Source organism: Calliphora vicina, chromosome 4 (assembly GCF_958450345.1).
Source record: "Calliphora vicina chromosome 4, idCalVici1.1, whole genome shotgun sequence".
NCBI classification, from domain to species: Eukaryota; Metazoa; Arthropoda; class Insecta; order Diptera; family Calliphoridae; genus Calliphora; species Calliphora vicina.
The window spans coordinates 39,390,219-39,413,366 of NC_088783.1; the positions used below are offsets into that span (position 1 = coordinate 39,390,219).

At 29.3% G+C, this 23,148-nt stretch overlaps 3 protein-coding genes across 3 annotated transcripts; all 3 read right to left on the minus strand.

Annotated features, from left to right (window-relative positions):
* Positions 1-831: 831 nt before the first annotated feature.
* On the minus strand, positions 832-8,456 carry LOC135957960 (histone H3.3A). The gene is made up of 3 exons (XM_065508810.1): positions 8,358-8,456; positions 4,937-5,227; positions 832-3,912 (listed from the first exon to the last, which is right to left on the minus strand). The coding sequence occupies exons 2-3, from the start codon at positions 5,216-5,218 to the stop codon at positions 3,784-3,786; spliced, it is 411 nt and encodes a 136-aa protein (XP_065364882.1). The 5' UTR covers positions 5,219-5,227; positions 8,358-8,456; the 3' UTR covers positions 832-3,783.
* Positions 8,457-15,714: 7,258 nt separating this feature from the next.
* On the minus strand, positions 15,715-17,988 carry LOC135958805 (uncharacterized). The gene is made up of 3 exons (XM_065509707.1): positions 17,834-17,988; positions 16,483-17,769; positions 15,715-16,415 (listed from the first exon to the last, which is right to left on the minus strand). Exons 1-3 carry the CDS (start codon positions 17,885-17,887, stop codon positions 15,846-15,848), a joined length of 1,911 nt encoding a protein of 636 aa, XP_065365779.1. The 5' UTR covers positions 17,888-17,988; the 3' UTR covers positions 15,715-15,845.
* Positions 17,989-20,765: 2,777 nt separating this feature from the next.
* On the minus strand, positions 20,766-21,575 carry LOC135958078 (uncharacterized). Its single transcript, XM_065508942.1, has 2 exons — positions 21,451-21,575; positions 20,766-21,389 (listed from the first exon to the last, which is right to left on the minus strand). Exons 1-2 carry the CDS (start codon positions 21,502-21,504, stop codon positions 20,832-20,834), a joined length of 612 nt encoding a protein of 203 aa, XP_065365014.1. The 5' UTR covers positions 21,505-21,575; the 3' UTR covers positions 20,766-20,831.
* Between the last annotated feature and the right edge of the window lie 1,573 nt (positions 21,576-23,148).

The window sequence follows — 23,148 nt, forward strand, 5'->3', positions numbered from 1 at the left end:
AAACATATTTTTCCGATTTTGACCCATTGTAGGTCCAATTTTCTTATATACGTCATTGCAAAGGTCTTTGAAATATCTATCATTAGATATGGATATTGTCTATATTAATGACTTAGTAATCCATATATAGGTCAAAAATCGAGGTTGCCCTGGTTTTTTCTTCATATTTCAGCCTTTTGTGGACCGATTTAGCTGATTTTAAATAACTTCTCGAAAGCATGTCTGACTGAATTATTAAAGATTTGGATCCCGAAGACATCTGGGGTATTCAGAAAATTGATTTCAACAGACAGACATGGCTTAATCGACTCCGCTATCTATAAGGATCCAGAATATATATACTTTATAGGGTCGGAAATGAAAAATGTATAAATTGCAAACGGAATGACAAACTTATATATACCCTTCTCACGATGGTGAAGGGTATATATACAAAGTAGTGTGAATATTTGAAAAGTGGTTGTTTGTAAAAATGGCTAAAGAAAGAGCAAGGTTATTGTGAAAATCATTCGAATTTGTATGATCGTATTACACAATAAGTATTTATTAGAATTAAAATGTATTTCATACTTGCTCAACTGTAATTAATTTCTTTAAGGTTATATACTATGATTTCTCTTAAAACACAGACCTATTGACTGTACTTGCTTGCGCACAGTAAGCTATAGCACGTAAACCATCCCAATGAACCACACTGTAGTATGACTACAGAAAAGAAAAAAAATAGCTTAGAGACATGTATTTTGCATCCAACTGTACTTTTCTTACTTGTTTGGATAGTGAGTGAGTGGTTCCTAACCTAAAATAATGCTTTACAAATAAATAAAACAATTTTGGTTGTTTTTTTTTTGGCTTTACGTGAAAGCCTATGCTATATGTTTTTGATGTTTATTTTTCATTTTCTTTGTCGAATATAGGACCAAGAAGTGCGGTCAAAAAACAACATGTTCTTATGTTTTCCATTGTGACTGTGTTAAAACTATTGTTATTTGTATATTATTAATATAATTGAGATAAAATAATTCACAAAAAGATATGAAAAAAAATTAATTGATATAAAAAAATCCAACTCGAAAAAACATATTCATATACTAAAGATTAGTATACAAATATTTTAGAAAGAATTGGTTAAATACAAAAATAATAATATAATAAAGAAAAGCTAATAATTAAGGTATAATATGATGATTATTTTAATGTTTATATATTTGGTTATATATATTAAAAAAAAGTAAGTTTAATAAAGAAGAGTAATTAAAAAAAATTGTTTAAAAATATAGATTAATAATAATAAAAAAATTGTTAAATATTAATAATAATAATTGAAAAAAGTTGTTGTTTTTATATTACTTGCGAGCAGGCTCTGTAACTGCAGCAAGGTAGAGACATTTATATATATATAATTCTTATGATTAATAATAGTTTTATAATTTAAATAAAACATCCTTTAGATGGTATTTGGCTAAACAACACTAAAAGTTTCTTGCTTTTAGGCGGCGAAAACCAGATGGTAAAACGTTTTCATTTAGCCCAGATGTTTTTAAATAAATTTATAAAACTAAAGTTTACATGTTAGAAAAATCTGTAATGAAGTTAATGTTTGATGCACTTAAACTATTACTTACAAACTACATATTTTGTTTAATTAATTGTATTTATAAGAGATAATTATAATTTTTTTTTGTAATAATAATGTTATATATATAAAGGGTTATATGTTTTTAAAAAAAGTAATTAAAATAAGAAACAAATAAATTAAAAGAAAAAAAATCATGAACTTATTATTCATTCCACCTTCGGGGGGAATTGTGGTGTATAAATTGAGCTATAATTGTGAGAATTAGGTTCTAATAAACTACCATTTCCAATATTTGTTAAGTGTTTAATAATAATTGTGATAATTATGTATACGTTATTTAAAGAATTTTTATAAATTTAACAAAATGTAAAACAAAACAAGTATTAGATTTCTTTTGTAATTTAAAACCTGCTAGATTTTGTTAATTTTATAAAATTGTTATTAGATGTATTTACTTTAAAAAGAGATTTCATAAATGTAGCGGTTAATGCAATTTTAAATTTCTTAAAATTTCCAATTCTGTTTTTTTTTTTTTGTTTTATAACTTTGTATGACTTGTTTAACGCACTATTTATTTAGCAGGAAGTTATTAAATTTCTTAAATATTCAGCATTTCTCTAAGAAAACGAATAAATAAGAAATTATTTTAGTTCGTGTTAAATAAATAGAATGTTTGTAAAACAAAGTCTATGTTCAAGTTTTATAAAACATTCAATCAATTTAAAATAAAATTATTGAAAATACTATTAATAAACCTCTAAGAAAATCTCTAATTAAGTTAAAAACTTCCGCCTAACTTTAAATAACAATTTGTTAATATATAAAAAAATAAGATTATTTAAAAAAGATTATAATAAAAAAAACCCATAAGTGATTAAATATGTTATAAAAGCAATATATGTAATAATAAAAAAGGTAAATTAAGAAAATTGATTAAAATTGCAAAAAGCTTTAAACAATCACCCCTATTATATTATAATACGGTTGATCATGTTAAATTTTAAGAACCAAACGAAAATTTTAAGACTTAGCTTACAAAACTTCACACATCTAAAAGAATATATTACAAAATTATATTCAAAAACAGAAGTTTTCAAATATTTTATTATTTTTTTTTGTGTATAATAAAATATTTCTTTGAAATTCTATAAAATCAGCAACTACAAGTTATGTTAAAACAATTGTATAAAAAGTCCAGTTTAAACTAAATTTTTTTGCAAAAACTTAGCTTAAAGTTGACTTTTTTCAACTGTTTTTATATTTAACCAATAATTTAAAAAAAAATATTACAACTTCCAAGTTTCCATAATTTTGTAATTTAAACATTTAAATGTAAAAGATTTTTGGCCACTAAGCTAAAACTTAAACTTTTTAGTTAAAGCCCTTTAATACACATGTGTTTAAGCTCTTTGCTAAAGACAAAAATAATTAAATATTTTTTCTTTTAAACTACATTACTAATGTAATTATAAATGTTTTTGTTTACATTTTTCTTAATATTAAATAAAAGCAAGTTAAGGCCATTAACAAAACTGCCAAAAACACTCATTGCCATAAATTCTTTAGCAAATTTCTAAGAAATTTTTTAAATAATAAATAAAAATATCCTCAACAATTTAAAATAAAACAGTTCTTTCAATCATTTTTATTTTTAAACGAAAATGTCTTTTATTTTCATATATATTTTTGTTGTTGTTGTTTGTGTTTATAAGCTCTGATTAATTTAATTTAAATTATAGAGCATGTTTTTTATTTTTTGATTTTATATAAATTTCTTAATAATCTAATAAAGAATTTACAGATTTTGAAAAATGTGTTAGCAGTTTCTTTTCTTATATCATGTTAATGACTTTAACATTGACTTTCAAGTTTAGGTGTTTCCTCCAACGCGAGTGATTCTTAGACTTATATTTATGTTTTTTTTTTTTTTGTTTTAATATAATTACTATTGTATGATTACAAATTATATGTATTGTATTTTTATATTGTTTTTTTTTCTATTATTTATCAATAAAATTATTATTTTTGTTTTTTATGGTTTTGTAAAAATTTGATTTATAATTTTGTTTTATATTCAGTTTTGTAAGTAATTAGAGAACGAAAATGTATGAATTATAGTTGATATTAAAATTTGTTTTTTGTTTTTGCTTGTTGTTTAAAGAATATAATAATTGTATGTATAAATATGCAAAAACAATAAGCGCTTAAGCACGTTCACCACGAATACGACGGGCCAACTGAATATCTTTAGGCATAATAGTGACACGCTTGGCGTGGATAGCGCACAAGTTGGTGTCTTCAAATAATCCTACCAAGTAGGCTTCAGAGGCTTCCTATAATTTGAAGAAAGAAAAAAATCATTAGAAAATTAGTTAAAACTTTAAAATTGAAGATAAAAAAAAAAAATATCAATGTAAATTTTTTAGATTAGAGACTAATATTTGAAAAGGACTTTGAAGTGTCTATCATTAAATATCAATATTGTCTATGTTAACAACTAGTAATCCTAATATAAATAAAAAATAAGTCATAAATCGTGTTTTGATTTTTTGTAGACCTATTTTCCCGAATTTAAATAGCAACCTAACCGGGACTATACCGGAAATATAAGTTATTTAGGGACTTCGAAAAATTGATTTCAACAGCTAGATTGACATGGCTATATCGACTATAATGATAATAATTGTTTGTCAGAGTATTTGGTGCGGTTTCGGCCCGAATTAAACAATTTTGGTCGAAACAAAATATCGAACAACAAAAAATCATCTAAGACAGAGGTCGGCTTCGTAGCCACTAGGCGCCGTGCTCCATTCGTACATCCGTACTATTCGCAACACGAATGTGATAGAAATGTATTAACCCATAAATTTTTACTTTTATTTTTCTATAAAGTATCAAATATTTAGTTGATTTTTATTTATTATATTTCATTTAGCTTTATTTTGTTTTAGAATTTCGTTAGCTGAATCTTTTCGTACTCCATTTGATTTTTCTGAATTAGAATCTGAATTAGTATCAAGCTTATATTCGTCTAAAATTAAGTGGAACTGGAATGTAGACAATTGGCAACAATATGCATTAAAGGGTTAAAAAACACAATCAGAAACATTCCAATACATTTAACTAAAGTACGCTGTTCTGTTTGTGGCAACAGATAAAAATAAGTTAATAAATCTGGTATACGAAATATCCTATTATAAAGACTTAACTTATCCAATTAAAAAGTTTATAATTGAACTTTTATGCGCCAATAACCAGAAAGTGAAAGAAACTGGTCTTATCACTCACACAACAAATTGTTCTCAATTGCAATATTTACTTAAAATATTTATTTTACATAAAATATGTGTCACTAACCTGCAAAGCACCAATGGCGGCCGATTGGAAACGCAAATCGGTTTTGAAATCTTGGGCGATTTCACGCACTAAACGTTGGAAGGGCAATTTGCGGATAAGCAACTCTGTGGATTTCTGGTAACGACGGATTTCACGAAGAGCAACGGTACCGGGACGGTAACGATGGGGCTTCTTGACACCACCGGTGGATGGTGCTGATTTACGTGCAGCTTTGGTAGCCAATTGTTTACGGGGGGCTTTACCACCAGTAGATTTACGAGCTGTCTGCTTAGTACGGGCCATTTTTTATGCTAAAATTATAAAAGAAAAAGTATGTGAAATAAATAAAATAAAACTAAATTTGAGTAATTTATTTTAAATATAGTCTTACGTAGATTTTTTACAATTTTTAAATTAAAAAAAAATCAGCCTAGAACTTAAAATAATCTGTTTCTAGTATTAAGCAAATCATTATTCTTGAACTCAATTGCAACTTTAGTTTTCATTGTTTTTTTTTCACAAATATTTACATTTTCACCAATTACCACATGGTCCATACCTGACTAATATTTATCATAGCAAATAATGACGTTAATAGTCAAGACGAAGTTGTCTGAGCTGTAGCACTAACAATTTTGTCATAAAGCAATAACACTAATATATGGATAACATCTGATAATTTTCTTTCTTGATAACCATTTAGGATAATTTAAACCATTTATTACTTCCACCTCTTAATTTCAAATATAAAAGTTGGGACAAAATTAAACTTGTGTTTGGTTTTTGATACATTTAACAAAATAAAATCAAACATGTTAAATGTTTACTTAATATTCAAGATCATTTTCTGGAAACTGCTAGTTACTTTCTTAGACCAACAAAACTTTATTTTTAAATCGAGTTTTTGACAACAAACGAATCTTTAACAGATGCCAACTTTATAAAATAAACATATGTATTCTTACTTTTTTTTTAATTTTTTAACACTTTTTAACAAACAAAACTTTAACAATATTTTTCGTGCAACTACACTCTTCAACTGCTTGCAGCTAACTGATGTAATGTTACATATTTTGCTAGATGATTTAAATTTTTACAATTTTCATTTAATACCTAGAGTACGATAATTAATTACTACGTAAATCTTTAGTTATCAAAAGGCAAAAAGAGATGGCGATATTTTTTTTGGGGTAATATTTTATTTAAAGACATCTGTCTGGTGGTGTTTGCCTAAGAAATTGTTTTCTTTTGTTTATTTTTTGTACCTAAATCTTTAAGGCGGTAAATTATTTAGGAAGGTATTTTCTTTTTTCAGCTGCTACTTAATCAATAGCAATTTATAATTGTTTTGTATAGATGTGAACATTATTGACACATGTCAACCTAGTTTTTGGCGCGTAATTAATAATACTTTATTTTGATTAACTCAAAAATCAATTGTACACAAAACAAACTAAATTTGTTCCCGCCAAAAAATGTTTAGACCTCAAAAAACGTGCTAAAACATTTTTAACCATAATATCTTTTCTTCAAATAGAAGTTATGCTATTGATGTTCAATTTAACAGAAATCCCATCACAAAACCAAATCATTGAAAAAATGGACATTGTTATACTTAAAAATAAGCAAACATTTAAAATAGTGCATTAAATCAATCGTTTAAGAAATAAATTGACATTAATTATTAATTTTTTTAGTGGTTTCAAGTACTACTTTAATTTTAGCAATTCCTGACCAACTGAAATTTGGTGGTAAATAGTTTGGTCAACTACAAAATGAATGAAAATTTCGGTTTTTTCGAACGGATTTGTGTTCAGCTGATAGTTGACAAAAGCAAAATAAATGTATTAAATAGACACAATGCGGAAAAAATCTCCTAAATTTCGATCTAACTCAATAAATGTGAAACAAAAATATGAATACAAAGCTTTATTAATAATTAATTATAAATTATTTCGAAAATGCGTTCCATTCTGGCCTGTGTCTAATAATAATTATCTGCTTCTGTATTCTTTACAATGACTAAAATAAATTAATATACATACCTACTTGATATCATTATCAGAAATCAAATATTAATTTGTTTAAAAAATTTTACTATAATTTTACCATTGCAGTTTTTGTTAAAAAACTATATTATTAAGAAAAAAAAAAACAAAATGTCTGCAATTTCAAAACAACTCCAAAGCAAACAAATTTGGCGGTAAATAATTTGGACAACTATAAACGGTAAAAGTTATAATAATACAACATGGAGATGTTACAATAGGTGTATAAATAAAAATGAATCATTACAAACTCAAGTTCTAAACTAAACGTAATTATTATAATTGGCTATGAATATACATAAATATTAAATGACGTCAACATATTTTTAAATAATTATGAATATAAAAATTGTTAATTTTTGTATACCAACGATTAAAACTCACAACTTTTGTCTTAAAAATGTCCGAAACTATGAAAAATAGAAACTAGTGTGAAATCGGATATATATTTTATTAAAGGTGCCAAAATCTTAAATTATTTTCTAATATTTAATTAAATATTTAACAAATCCATTAATCTCCTTTGCTTAATTTCTAACATCCAAAAAAATAAATGCAACACTGTGTGTAATGTTGTGGAGAAATCGTGGATAAAAACAAAATGAATTGAATACGAAATGTTGTTAACCAACAAAAATAGTGTTGCGCGCGCGAATTTATGTCAGTTTGTGTGTGTATTCATCAAATAGAAGAAGACAGCGAATTAAAAGTACACAACAGAAATCAACGAAAACACGTATACACACACATTGCCAAGCCGCCAAATAAAAATCATGCACACACACGCACGCTACTACCAAACAGAAAAGCACATTAAAAAGAAATGATGGCAAAAGAAACGATAAGCTTGACTACTAACAAAATAAATACCAATCAAATTTTAAGAAAAATCATTTTTTCCAAATATTTCACAAAATTGTGAAAATTCTCCAAATTTTTTAACACCACCTATATTAAGTCACATTTTAACCAGGTTTAAAGAAATAATTTTTTTTTAGAAAATTATTTTTTTTGATTTTGGAAAAACTATTTTCTTTTTTTATAAAAATTTTCCATTTTTCATCGAAAATAAGATCCGCCATTTTGATTTTTTGTTACTTTATCAAGAAATTGTAATTCAGTTCAGTAGTAGTCAGACACCACAAATTTTTTTTGTTCATATTGCACGCCGCTAACGTCTTTCACATCTATGTGTAGACAACCATAGTTGTGTCGTCGTTGCTTTTGTGTATCCAGTATAATTATAAAATGTCCATGGGAGTCTCAGTTAGCGGAGCACCCTTTTTGTTATATTACAGTCACTTGTATATTTAAATTTTTTTTGTGAATATTAACTTAAATACATATTGCAAGCTTTTAACTTGTTTTTTTTTTTTTTTTGCTTAAACTTACCTTTTTTTAAGTTTTAATTATTTTTGCAAATTATTTGTGTTTTCTTCGCGATTTATAGCGCTGTTTATCACGTCTTTTTATTTCAACTTCTGATTAAAGAATGAACGCTTTTATTAAAAACCGCGATGAATTATCCCCCTTTTTTCTTTTAACTCTATAAAAGTTGCCAGATTGCTATGAAGATTATTTGCAAAAATGTTCTGAAAATGTTATTTCCACTGTTTTAATTATAAAATAAATTATTGCAAAATATTACGCAATAAATATAATCTTCAATATATACAAATTGTTGCTGAAAGTTTTAGTTTTAGGCACGTATTTAGATTTGTTTTTCTTATTGAAAACAATGGGGCAACACTAATTAGTTATTTGTTAGAAAGAGATGACTAATAAAATGTTTATATATCAGGTTCATCACCGAGTTCATTTTATCTACAGTGTTGTATTTCATTTTTAGTACATTACATAGTTGTAGTTAAAAATAACATGTTATAATATTGGCGTTTTTTTAATAATAAAAGCAAAACATTTTTGTTATTATGGAAGAATTAAAATGAGAGCATTTTAATGCTTCCTAAACTAAATTTAACTAAAATTAAATAAACAATTATTGTAGCTCATTTAGACTGCACCATTTATATTAAAATTTCTTGTTTATTAGACTACAAATTTTCAGCAGAGGCAAAAACTGTTTATGTAAAAATTATCGTAAGATTTAAAAAATATAAAATATGAAAATAGTTCATTTTGAATATGGGTTTGCTTACTTTTTTTAATTTTATATTCATTCCTCAAATAACACTGACCTTTTTTTTTGGTTTGAAAAAAGCAATGTTGAACTCGTGTTAAATATTCTGTAAAATATAATTTTACTTCCAAATTCTAACGGCCGTATTCATAAAAGCTTAAAACTGGTTTATAAACCATTATTAGGCAAAATTTTATAAAATTGTATTCATAAATGTTTAATAGCTTAAAATACCTTTTATAAAACATTGTTAAGTGTACAAATTTTAAAGTTGTCTCGACCCTACTTTTAACCTATTTTAAAGTATTCTTAAAAAACGCAATTTTAAGGATAAATGTTGTTGAAATAGCTAATGGGGAATAAGTTCCACTATAAAAATATATGTTTTTTTATTTATTTATTTCAATTAAAGTAATATAACAAGCCTTCAAGGCCAATAAACTTATATTACAAAAGTAAATTCCTGAGTAAAAGTTTACATATGTCTTTGTTTGATATTCATCCGGCAGTGAACTATGTACAGTGAGGTTCGCAAGCGAGTTTGATTGGAATTTTTGTCATTAACTGTTAACCTGTAATGCCATGTAGCAATTAAATGTGTAAACAGCTTGGAAGATGGTCCACACAATCTAATATACTCACGCCGGAGTTAAATTTAAGAGTTTCCTCATAGCAATTCATTAAATTTTGTTAAAATTTATCAAAATGGCATTAAAAATAAATTAATAATTTAAATCATAAAACAGTGATCAGTGAAATAGTGATAATTATTGAAAAAATATATAAAATCGTTTATAAATTAATACATATAAATTTACTAGAATCATATAAATTGTTTCTCTAAAAATTAGTTTTTATCTTCAAAAATTTATTAAAGAAGTGAATGACAGAGGGCGTGGCACCTCCCATATGATGATTATTTAAAAAATCTAATATATGGGATACAATAAGAGATAGAATCCATACATTTTGTACGGATATTCTACCATCAATTTTAATATTTAGGACAAGAATGGGCGGACTAAAATAGTGGGCGTGGCACCTCCCAAACAATCTAAATACTAAAATTCATATCTATCTGTATAATTGTAGTATGTAAAGCGTTCAAATTTTGTATGAACTACTTATTTAGGCCAAAAATGGGCAAAATAGCAATAGTGGGCGTGGGCGTGGCACCTCCCATATATGTGATGAAAAATTGTATATAGGGACAGCTATAGCAGCTATCAATGTTAATATTTAGTACAGAAATGCGCGGACTACCAAAAATATTAAGTAAATTTTAAAATTTGTATGTATACATTTGAAACCCTTATCTATATATAAAAGTCAATGCATGTGTGTCTGTATGTACATATGTATGTTTATTATTTTTAGTTTGGGATCTATAGACGGCTAAACGGCTGAACCGATTTGCTTGAAATTTTTACAGTATATTTATGTATGTCTGGAAGGAGCTATAGGCTACTTTTTGTTTTGAAATTTTAAGTGGGCGTGGTACCTCCCATACAAAGTTAATTTTTAAAATCAAATATTTAGGAAACTATAATAGCTATAGTCCTCAAATTTTGCATGAGCAATTCCACTGTTTGTTTAAATATTTGCGGCAAAAATGGGAGTAGTAGCCACAGAGGGCGTATATATAAAAGTCAATGTGTATTTGTTTGTTTGTATGATTGTTTGCGTATTTGTAATGGCACTCGACTTACAGTAAGGCAATTAATGAACAATCTAATCGGAGCGACCTTTATAACTGGGAATTATAACTTCGGAAATGCCATTTGATTTTATTCGATTACAGTTTCCTATTTGCTTAGTATTTGCAATGACAATTGATAAAGCCCAACGTCAGTGTTTGCAAGTTTGCGGACTAAATCTAGAAAATCCATGATTTTCACATGAACAGAAACTAATTTTAGATAGACTAAATATATTGTAAATCTTTACGGTACGGGTAGCGAAGCACACCGGGTTTTAGCTAGTCCTACATAAATGCAAGCAACAATAACAACGAAAAAGGGGAAATAACTCAGAAGCATTGTCAGTCAGATTACGCACTCAAATTATACATTCAATTTGGACAAAAATATAGAATTTTAAAGGTATGTATTTATGCACAATATATATTTTATTGAAATCGGTTCAGTTTTTTAGGAGTTATAAAAGTGAATAGTGTACATGTAACCTTCAAGCTAAAAAGTAAACAAAGCAATGTGTTTTTGTCCAATTTGTTGTAGTAAATAAAGAAGAGAAACAAACAAACAAACAAACAGCATTTTGTTCAGTTTTAATTGAGAGTTGTTATAGAAAACAATTAAAAAAAGAGAAAAGAATTAAATAATTTGCAGTCACTTAAAAAAAATATTTTTAATGTGTTTGTTTTTGTATTTTGCCGTATTTTATTATCAGTGTAAGTAAATAGTTATTTTCTAATACATATGTATGTACAATGTACATATCTGCAGAACTATTATTGTGACAGTCTTCAAACTTTATACGAATCAATTTCTTATCACAGCATGAAGTTTAACCAAAAAAGGGAGGGAACGGAACAGGTGGTGAGTCACCTCCCATACAAAGTAAATAGTTACTTCTATACCAATGTGCATACCATTGCACATTAGCTAATTTGACCAAAAATTTTGGACAAAAATAATTTCTTGTACTAATAATTATAATGTTTTTGTTAATGACGTTTGATTAAGCATAAATCAAAGCAAATAACTGCATATTTGGTTTTTGTAAAAAACAAATATCAGCTGATTTATAGGCAGTCGAAGTAGACATTCTCAAGCTACTTTCAAAGTGCATCACAAAAAGTGTAATTTTGATATGGATTAAAACGTCGTACATAATACGGTAAAGATAGTAAGACCCCTTTCACACTAGGCAATTTAGTTGCGCAATTCTCTTGCCCAACAACAAAACAGCATGCAAAATTTTCTTCTCCTTAACCCGACATTACTTCTGGCATTTATAAACACAACAGACTTCCGCAACTGAATTGCCTAGTGTAATTAAGTAATTAAAAAAAAACAAAATATTTTGGTGAACGTTATTGCTTTCGTTAACAAAACGTGTAATTCTAACTTAACCTCAAATTAATGACTTTTTCCATAAATATAATAATAAACATTTTGTGTACAATACAAATATGTATGTACAATATTCCCAGGAATTCCCGGGAATATTTTACCCTTATTAAGGCTGGAACAACATTGTACAACCAAATATAGTTATTTTATACTTCTTTTAAAACCCTGGTGGAATTATAAGTCAATTTATCCGAAAAAATTCCCGGGAATGAAACGATTTCTTAATTTCCTCCTGGGAAAGAAAAAAGTCCGGGAAATTAGGAACCCTAGGGGAGTACCATCTATAACTCAACATATCAACTGGTGGAGTACCATTATCACTCTTGATTTTAATAACAAGATTTAAGCGTTCCAGCTTCATATATGAGGATATAGGTCGACTAAGGACAAAATTGAATCATCGTGGGATAACCTGGCAATTTGAGAGTCTTGTTACTTCGTAGGATATCCTGGCAATTTGAGAGCCTTATTACTCCGCCATAAAACTTTAAATTGCAGGTGCATCTGTATTTTGGTTGAATTGTTTTTATATGGCTAGCTATAAATTTTCTCTGTGTTTGCAAGTCTATTCGGAGCCTATGATTCGGAAATTAGTTCATTGCACTTTGCTCCTCAGTGTAGCCGTACACACTTGCCAATTAATTTTTTTTTTAAGAAAGTGATGAATAAGAGTATCTTAACGATTTTTGTTTCTGTTGTTTCTGGTTTTGAAGTGTATATCTGGAACGTGTTTTCTTTCTACTCAATCTTTGTACATGTTCTTCTGTGTATTCTTCCGAGGTGCTACTTTTACTTGTTTCGGACACACAAAATTCACTCCCAGAGTCGCTAAATACACTACTATCATCTTTATGTCCAGTCATTCTAGAATTAGTTTCCATTGTACTTCAATAATGTTCAAGATTTGGGCACGTAATTTTCATCGAAAAGGTCAAAACTGAAAATTTTTATTTTGCATTGAAAATAATGCAAGATTTTACAAAAGGAAATTTTTAATTTTTTTTTTTTAATTTTTAAAAACAAACTTTTTTTTTCAAATTTATCAGTGTAAAAAATTTTAGGAGAAAAAAATTTTTTTGGTTAAAAAATATTTGGGTTAAAAAATATTTTTCTCGATTTTGGCCTTAAAAACGCCGTTGCAAAGGTCTTTGAAATATCTATCATTAGATATCCATATTGTCTATATTAATGACTTAGTAAACCAGATATACTAAAGGAGTTTTCAACAGGGACGCTACAAAAATAGACCGATAGGGACAGCAAACGACGCCATATTTTTTGCCGCTCTTTTGACATTTGATGATGGAAAGATATACGAGCAAACAACGAGTCGAAATTATTTAAATTTACTACCGAAATTCGGAGTCAGTGGCCTCAACGTTAAGAGCGGATTTTCATCGAAAAATAAGTAAAATATGCGTTATTGGTCAGACAACAATCCACATGTACTCCATGAGTCATCATTGCATCCCGAAAAAAATTTCGGTTTGGTGCGGTTTATGGGCCGGCGGAGTCTGGACTTCTGCAAGCGTGCCCGTGGTGGCCGTCGAGCCATGCAAAAGAAATCGAGTTCCATACATAAAGAATTTCATTGATATCCAAAACCGTTTTAGTTTTATTTAAAAAAACTTTTGTAGCGCTCTTATTGAAAAACCCTTTATACCAAAAATAGGTACAAAATCTAGGTTGCCCTGTTTTTTCCTTATATCTCAACAATTTTCGGCCGATTTTAATTAGCAACCGAGTCCATAGTGGATATTTTGATGTATGATTCATGCAAGTTATTTGGGGGCTACGGAAAGTTGATTTCAACATACTGATGAACAGACGGACATGGCTATATCGACTCCGATATCTATAACGATCTAGAATATATATACTTTGTGAGGTCGCAAATTAAAAGTGTAGAAATTACAAACGGAATGACAAACTTATATACAGTGGTGGCCACCTAAGGGTATGAAATTTATTATTAATGTTTCTAGTTTCTAAAAAATGTTTGGAAAAATCGGTAAAACATATATGGACAAAGATATGTGGAAATACGTTGACCCACCTCAGCGAACATCCGCTGTTAATAACATGATATGACCGAAACTAATGGAACTAAAAATACGAAATTTGGTCCGAATATTTTATAATAATAAAAATATAATGATATAAATGTGAGAAAATATGTTTATTTAAAAAAAAAATTTTTTGGTCAAGTTGTAGAAAAATTTTATGTGTTCGTGGTGAATATGTATGAATTGACACAGTCGAATAAAACACACTTGTGTATTAAAACAGTCCTCATGCATAAATATTTGTGGAAATATTTGAAAAGATAATTGACAATCACGTGGAATTTAGCAAACAATTTTTGTCTTAAATTCCTGGCCACCACTGTATGTATGTATATCGTCGCCACTAATGGTGGAGGGTATAATAAGTTCTCAAATCTTTAAAAATAAAGCTTGAGTGTTTGTAATTTCATTTGCTCTAAATTTGTATAATATCATAGTCATAGATAAACACACATAGATCGGACACTCTCCTTTCAAAAACCTAAGTGGTGAGAATGCATTAATAAAAAAAAATTATGTGAAAACAAAAACAACATTATTTTCAGTAATTTCTTTTTGAGTTTTTTTTTCTAGTTTCCGCTCCATGTGTATTTCTCTATGATCTCAGTTTTTCTAAAGCCTTTGGGAAAAGGTTTCCTAGTTTAATAAATTTTGTATTCTCATAAATAATTTTTGATACAAATTGTGTGTTCATGGTTTACCATTAAATCTAAATATAGGAAAATATATTGTGAAGAATTGATAACACAGTTGAGTTCAGTTGAGGCTACTTGAGAAAATCGTTTGGCAGTAATAATTGAATCAAGCAAATCTCAAGTGGATATGTCAATTCGATCATAAACACATAACAAATATATTAATAAAATGCTATCAGCCGTTTTAAGAACAAACAAAAAAACGTGTAAACTAATGAGCGGATAACTTTATTGGGACTTATGTGCTGTTTTTCTATAGCGAACGAGTACTTTGAGTGGAAATTTTACATGTGCTTTGTTATTGTAACAAAAACAAAATACATGTAAAACGTCCACTCAAAACGCTCATTCGCTATAGAAAAACAGCACATTAATTCCCTTAAGGGAAGGTTAGCCACTCGTTAGACAGCACACGCTTTTCCCAAAAGTTTGTAATGGGACAAATTGACATATGTAAAGGTACGGTCACATATGGAAAATATTTACTCAAAAAAGCGTAACCACTTTTTATAGCTCAAATTTGTTTGACGTGTTTACTCTTACAAGTGTTTTGTAAGATCAAACAGCATCAAATAAAATAAAACTAAATATTTGTTTTGAAGTGTCTTAAGTAAAAGGAGTTTTTGACAATAAATAAAAGAATTCAAATATATTTTATTTAGTGGTTACGTCTTTTTCCCAACGACGAAACTTCTACTTAAATGTTCTTGGAATCCATTTACCTGCTAACAAAAATTATTACTTCTTTTACAAAATTTATTCTTCAAACTTAATCTTTATTTAATTAAAATATAGTATAATATCCTTTTTTGGATTACATTTTGGGGGAGTTCTAGTATCTAAGATCATTGCTTTAATTGGGATTTCTTCCAAATACTGGAAAAATTCAATAAACAATGCCTTCACCATTATCTATATTTACATCAGCGTTATTTGGAATAATGTCATCTGACTCTTCATTGAAGTCAGGTCTGTTGTGAATATTTTCATTGTGATCATTTGGGAATTCATCACTTGATTCTTCATTGGAGTCAGGTCTGTTGTCGATACTTGGATGGTGATTGTCTGGGTATTGTCCATCAGACTCTTCATTGGAGTCAGGTCTGTTGTCAATATTATCATCGTGATCGTTTGGGAATTTATCATCTGACTCTTCATTGGAGTCAGGTCTGTTATCGATACTTGGATGGTGCTTATGTGGGAATTCTTCATCTGAATCTTCATTGGAGTCAGGTCTTGGATGGTGTTTATCTGGGACTTCATTGGAGTCTTCATCTGATCCTTCACTGGAATCTGGTTTGTTATCGATAATTGGATGGTGGTTGTCTGGGAATTTTTCATCTGATCCTTCACTGGAGTCAGGTCTATTATCTTCATTAGAGTCAGGTCTGTTATCAATTGAAGGGTGTTCACCTGGGAATTTTTCAGGCACTTTACCTTCACTTACTGCACCAATCTGTAAATATTTTTATTTATTTATTTATTTTTTTAACTTAAAAGATATTTGATTAAATTATACTTACGACAGAAGCTGTGTATTCTCCTAGAGACTTGAACAAATGTTTAAAATACTTCTGAATACGTTTTACTGGAATATCATGAGGGCGATCTGGACGTTCCGGTCTGTCATGTGGAGGGCGTTCTGGTCTGTCATGTGGAGGGCGCTCTGGACGTGGTGGTCTATCATGAGGAGCTTCAGATGACGATTCAGGAGCAGCAGAAGAAGACTCGGGAGCTGCAGATGACGATTCAGGGCGTTCTGGGCGTTCTGGACGTTCTGGTTTATCATGTGGAGGGCGACTTGGGCGTGGTGGTCTATCATGAGGAGCTTCAGATGACGATTCAGGAGCAGCAGAAGAAGACTCGGGGGCTTCGGATGACGATTCAGGAGCTGCAGAAGATTCGGGAGCAGCACTTGATGGTTCGGGTGCTTCAGAAGATGATTCAGGAGCAGATGAAGAAGATTCAGGAGCTGCAGAAGATTCAGGAGCTGCACTTGATGGTTCGGGAGCTTCAGAAGATGATTCAGGGGCAGCTGATGAAGATTCAGGAGCTGCAGAAGATTCGGGAGCTGCACTTGATGGTTCGGGAGCTTCAGAAGATGATTCAGGAGCAGCAGAAGAAGATTCAGGAGCTGCAGAAGATTCGGGTGCTGATGAAGACTCGGGAGCTGCACTTGATGGTTCGGGAGCTTCAGAAGATATTTCAGGTGCAGCTGAAGAAGATTCAGGAGCTGCAGAAGATTCCGGTGCTGAAGAAGACTCGGGAGCTTCAGATGACGATTCAGGAGCTGCAGAAGATTCGGGAGCAGCACTTGATTCGGGTGATTCAGGAGCAGCTGAAGAAGATTCAGGAGCTGCAGAAGATTCGGGTGCTGATGAAGACTCGGGAGCTGCACTTGATGGTTCGGGAGCTTCAGAAGATGATTCAGGTGCAGCTGAAGAAGATTCAGGAGCTGCAGAAGATTCGGGTGCTGAAGAAGACTCGGGAGCAGCACTTGATGGTTCGGGAGCTTCAGAAGAAGATTCAGGAGCTGCAGAAGATTCGGGTGCAGAAGAAGACTCTGGAGCACTAGAGGATGATTCCTCAGGTGCTGCAGAAGAAGATTCTGGAGCATCAGATGACGATTCTTCAGGAGCTGCCGAAGAAGATTCTTCCGGTGCTATACTTGATGATTCGGGAGCATTAGATGATGATTCAGGTGCTTCTGAGCTAGAAGCAGGGGCTTCAGATGAAGAATTTTCAGGTCCATCAGACGATCTGATCAATTCCAGGGAATTCAATCTAATCGATTTTGAATTTACATTGGCCTTAAAATCAACATTTATTAGAATAAAATATATACAATAGAATTATTATTTTTTATTAACTTACAGCAAATGCTACCAAAAATATGGCCAAAAGAATTGCTAAAACCGAGAACTTCATGTTCGACCAAAGTTGATGTAAGAACTACTGATTTGCTAAAAATTACAACATGTTTTTATATTGTTTTCTGTTAAAAAAAAACGTAATTATTTTTAAGCACCACTTGTCTATTCGGTAATATTTTATTTGCAACATTTGTGGAAAAATGGCAAACAATTGATTAAATTTTTATCATAAGAGGGGTATTAATTTCCTTTTATTTTTGTAAAAAGTGAGAAGCAAATTTATAAAATGTTTGCAATAGATAATGACGTTGTATTGAGTAACGTCTTCTAATCTGTATGTAGCTATATTTTAAATATCAATTACGTTGTTCGTAAATAACTAATGGAAAGAAAATTGATAGGAACAACTTCGGACTAAATAATCTTAATACCATTAGTGATCGCTCTGTATATAATATTTGGGTTATTATGAATATTTATAGATTTAAAAGAACATACCAGTGCGTTCAAAGCGTTAATTTAAGATATTAGTCACGAATAGGGTTCATACGCGGGAAAAATTTTCCGGGAATTCCCCGGAATATTTTTTGTTAATTTTCATAAGTTTTCTTCTAAAAGTTAAAATGTCTAGATTCGTTTCGATGGCCAAACTTGTTGCTTGCTAATTGAATCATTCTATTTATCATATTATTTTATCCATAGATTTTTTCGGTTCTAGCAACAGATAGTCAGTTGGCGAAGAAGTATTACGGTCGAAATAACCGAATTTTTTTCACATAACTCAAGCCATAGCAGAAAAATTTGGTTATTAAGAATGAATCTAATTTAAAGTTTATGCCCTTAAAGGAATTATTAAGATGACTAACATTACAACTTTTAGGGATATTCAATGAATATTATTCAAATAATAACAATAATAGTGGTTCAAATTTGTTTATCTACAATCAGATATGAAAAATGTCTCTAACTACGCATTTTTTATAGATTTAACATAGTCAAAATTCTTAAGTTCTTTAATTAAACAAAGAATTTATTGGTTTTATACTGATTAAAACTACGACTGTGATAATACCGATGAAATGCTTTCTATTAAATTAGAAACCATTATAAAGGCTGCACCAACATTTTCGATTTTTTTTACAAATTGATTTTTTGATATTTTTATGATATTTGGGTTGAAATATTCTAGAAAATAACCATTTCCCAAAATTTTTAAATTTTCAAAAAAGTTTTGTTCTGCGGCTCCTCAAATATTATTGGAAAAAAATGTCTGGTTTTTGTTTTAATTTAGTGTTAAAAAATTAAACGATTTTTTAATTTCCTCCCGGGAAAGAAAAAAAGTCCGCGAAATTAGGAACCCTAGTCACGAATCAAAGCAGTGGAATGGGGAAATTTTGTTTTAGTCAGATTCGGCTTCAGCATTTCAAAGTTACATTTGTTGTAGACTTGTGTTATTAGTCATCATTTACAGTTTATTACATTTTATATATTTGTTTATTATAGTTTCATTCATTTAGATAAGATAGTTTAGCTCTTAAAAACAAAAAATAAAATTAAAAATCTATTTAGATAATATTGTAAATAATTCGAATGAAAGTTAATAGGAAAAAGCACTCAGACTCGATTAAAAAACTTTCGAACTGAAGCATTTTCAGTTCTAACTAAATAAAAAAAAATTATGTAAAGTTTACAAATATGTATTGTTTACTCATTTCTATATTCCCATAATGTCTCAATTCTAAAATTATTGTTATCAAAATATGTATGTATATGAAATAAAATTATTTACAAAGGGGAAAAATGGTTCAATTCAATTAAAATACACATATATCGGATACTCTCATATCAAAGACCTAACTCAGCTGTCAAAAACGTACATAAGTGGTGAGAATGTTTAGGAAAAAAACTATGTGAAAACAAAAACAACATTCCTCGTAGGTGTAAACATAGAGAACATAGAGCGGAAACTCGAAAAAAACTCAAACAAAAAAATTACTCAAAAAAGTTACACATACGAGTGTTGTCTTTGTTTTCACATAGTTTTTATTACTAATACATTCTCACCACTTAGGTTTTTGACAACTGAGTTAAGTCTTTGACAGCAGATTTTCCGCTCTATGTGTTTTCTCTATGGGTGAAAATTTTATACCCTTCACCTTCGTGAGAAGGGTATATATAAGTTTGTCATTCCGTTTGTAATTTCCACAATATAATTTTCCGACCCTATAAAGTATATATATTCTGGATCCTTATAGATAACGGAGTCGATTAAGCCATGTCCGTCTGCCTGTTTAAATCAATTTTCTGAAGACCCCAGATATCTTCGGGATCCAAACCATCAATAATTCTGTCAGACATGCTTTTGAGAACTTTCCTATTTAAAATGAGCAAAATCGGCTGAGATATGAGGAAAAAACCAGGACAACCTCGATTTTTGACCTATATCTGGATTACTAAGTCATTAATATAGACAATATTCATATATAATGATAGATATTTCAAAGGCCTTTGCAACGACGTATATAAGACCATAGTAAGTTGGAATTACAATGGGTCAAAATCGGAAAAAATATTTTTTAAACCAAATTTTTTTTCAACAAAAAAAAATTTAAAAAATTTTAAATTTAAAAAAAAATAAATTTTAAAAATTTAAAAAAAAAAATCAAAATTTAAAAAATTTTAAAATGACAATTCAAAAATTGATGACCAACAGAAGAGATTTTCGCAACTCTTTGAACAATTAAAATTTGCAAAAACTATTAAGATTTGAGCAGATTTTGGAACTTTTAGATAAACTCTTACAACTAGAATCAGTCCCTAGTGACTAGTTCAAAGTTAGTTCCCTTCACTCTAAAGATTTTTTTTTACCAACACTAATATTTTACACAGAAAATCCACTGTCACTTTAATAATGAATATATTTTTTTTTGTTTGCAATTAAATTTATTTTTATTTTCATTTCGAATAAGAAAACAAAAATTTCCATTTAGTTCTTAAAGTTAATGTGTCAACTTGGAACAAGTTTTCACATTAGCTGGGAATGACAAGAAAGCATCAGTCAAATCACTAACAGCGTTTTTAGAACAACCAGCAGCTTCGCCGGGAACGGCAGGCACCTTCTTAATAGCACTCAAAGTATTTTTAATTTGATTTCTCAATCTAAGCAATTGTCTCAACAATTTAACGAAACAGGAGAAGGGTGTTGAGGGCTTTCCATTGGTGGATACATCATTATTGCAGACATTTTCATTAAGATGGATAATGTTGTTGCAGGTGGTGATGACCGATTGAGCAGCAGTAATAACATCTGAGAAAGCGCTAACAGCATCAGCACCACACATATTAATATCACCCAGGAATCTAAGGGTAGCACCCTTAATAATTATGGCCTGTTTAATGGTACAATTGACACCTTTGAGTGAGCGCAATGCAGCCTTTAAAACCCAATAGAAACCGCTGAAAACACTACGGGCTTCAAAATCAACAATTTCATCGGCAAAAGCTTCATCGACCAGCAAGTCAATAGGTTCAGCTTCAGCTTTTTCAAAACTGGCAGCCTTAAAATAACGAATATTAGTAAAGGATCTTATCGTATGATTAAGATATTTTTAAACTTACATTTACTGCAGCAAAACAGAACACTGCTGCTAATAGAACTATGGTTACTTTCATTTTGAATTTCTATTAATTAATAATTAAAATTTCTAATTTTTCTTAACTTTTATACCAAAAAAATTTCTTTTATGTTTGAATTAAATTATGTTTACTGAAATAAGTACTTGTAAAAACATGTCTTACTTAGGATAATGTCAATCATTGAGTTGTTGTTTTGTAAAATGTTTCAAATAATAACCTTTACTATTTCGGACACACTATGTCCATTATTATTTTTAGCGAATTTTAAGTTTGTCATTTTTTTAACAATATCGTAATCTTGATACCATTATAAGCACTGTCAAATAATACCACATAAAGCTTATTTAATTTAAGTAAATACTTGAGTTAATACATTAACAATAATTGAAATTTTAACTAATATTGAAAATTATATTATGAATGGTCCGTTAAAAATTGGTACGCTTTTATAACTTTTAAATGAAACAACTAAAACAACTTATTAACACAGACAACAGTGAAACTACTATAATAAATAATTTATAGGCGGGAATATTATAAAACTTAGCGATGGCCCAGCTATGTCCATTAATTCTGGATACTAACATTCCGGAATCAACGCCTTTTAATTCAACTCCGAATTACACATGGGGAAGATCCATGTGAAAGCGGATAGCAGTCGGATTTACCATCTCGGATTTTAATGAAATTTACCACATACATAATATATCCAATACGTTCCTCATATCAGTGACTCTTTCAATGGAAACTCATTCCGATGTAAAAATATCGCGATTTGAAAATTGAAAAATTTGTTAAAATTGTCTAAAATTACATATATATACACATAGCGAATTTAGATATTTTGCGTTTTTATATAAAAAATTGTTGGTCAGAAATATGAGTGATCACAGATCGAGCTCCTTTTCTTGATTAAACGCTTATTGGCCAAGTTATTAGCGAATTTAGATATTTTTAGTTTTTATATAAAAAGATCGATTTTTGGCCAAAAATATGAGTGATCACAGATCGAGCTCCTTTTCTTGATTAAACGCTTATTGGTCAAGTTATTAGCGAATTTAGATATTTTTAGTTTTTATATAAAAAGATCGATTTTTGGCCAAAAATATGAGTGATCACAGATCGAGCTCCTTTTCTTGATTAAACGTTTATTGGCCAAGTTATTAGCGAATTTATATATTTTTAGTTTTTATATAAAAAGATCGATTTTTGGCCAAAAATATGAGTGATCACAGATCGAGCTCCTTTACTTGATTAAGTTATTAGCGAATTTAGATATTTTGAGTTTTTATATAAAAAATTGATTTTTGTTCAGAAATATGAGTGATCACAGATCGAGCTCCTTTTCTTGATTTTCTTTATTGGCCAAGTTATTAGCGAATTTAGATATTTTTAGTTTTTATATAAAAAGATCGATTTTTGGCCAAAAATATCAGTGATCACAGATCGAGCTCCTTTACTTGATTAAGTTATTAGCGAATTTAGATATTTTGAGTTTTTATATAAAAAATTGATTTTTGTTCAGAAATATGAGTGATCACAGATCGAGCTCCTTTTCTTGATTAAACGTTTATTGGCCAAGTTATTAGCGAATTTATATATTTTTAGTTTTTATATAAAAAGATCGATTTTTGGCCAAAAATATGAGTGATCACAGATCGAGCTCCTTTACTTGATTAA

Excerpts from the sequence above, each read along its gene's own strand:
- LOC135958805 (XM_065509707.1), bottom strand. The coding sequence starts at position 17,887 with ATGAAGTTCTCGGTTTTAGCAATTCTTTTGGCCATATTTTTGGTAGCA. Across the intron at positions 17,770-17,833 it reads TATTTTTGGTAGCATTTGCT|GCCAATGTAAATTCAAAATC; the intron begins GTAAGTTAATAA and ends GTTGATTTTAAG. Across the intron at positions 16,416-16,482 it reads GAGAATACACAGCTTCTGTC|ATTGGTGCAGTAAGTGAAGG; the intron begins GTAAGTATAATT and ends AAATATTTACAG.
- LOC135958078 (XM_065508942.1), bottom strand. The coding sequence starts at position 21,504 with ATGAAAGTAACCATAGTTCTATTAGCAGCAGTGTTCTGTTTTGCTGCA. Across the intron at positions 21,390-21,450 it reads TCTGTTTTGCTGCAGTAAAT|GCTGCCAGTTTTGAAAAAGC; the intron begins GTAAGTTTAAAA and ends CGTTATTTTAAG.
- LOC135957960 (XM_065508810.1), bottom strand. The coding sequence starts at position 5,218 with ATGGCCCGTACTAAGCAGACAGCTCGTAAATCTACTGGTGGTAAAGCC. Across the intron at positions 3,913-4,936 it reads CCGCCATTGGTGCTTTGCAG|GAAGCCTCTGAAGCCTACTT; the intron begins GTTAGTGACACA and ends TTCAAATTATAG.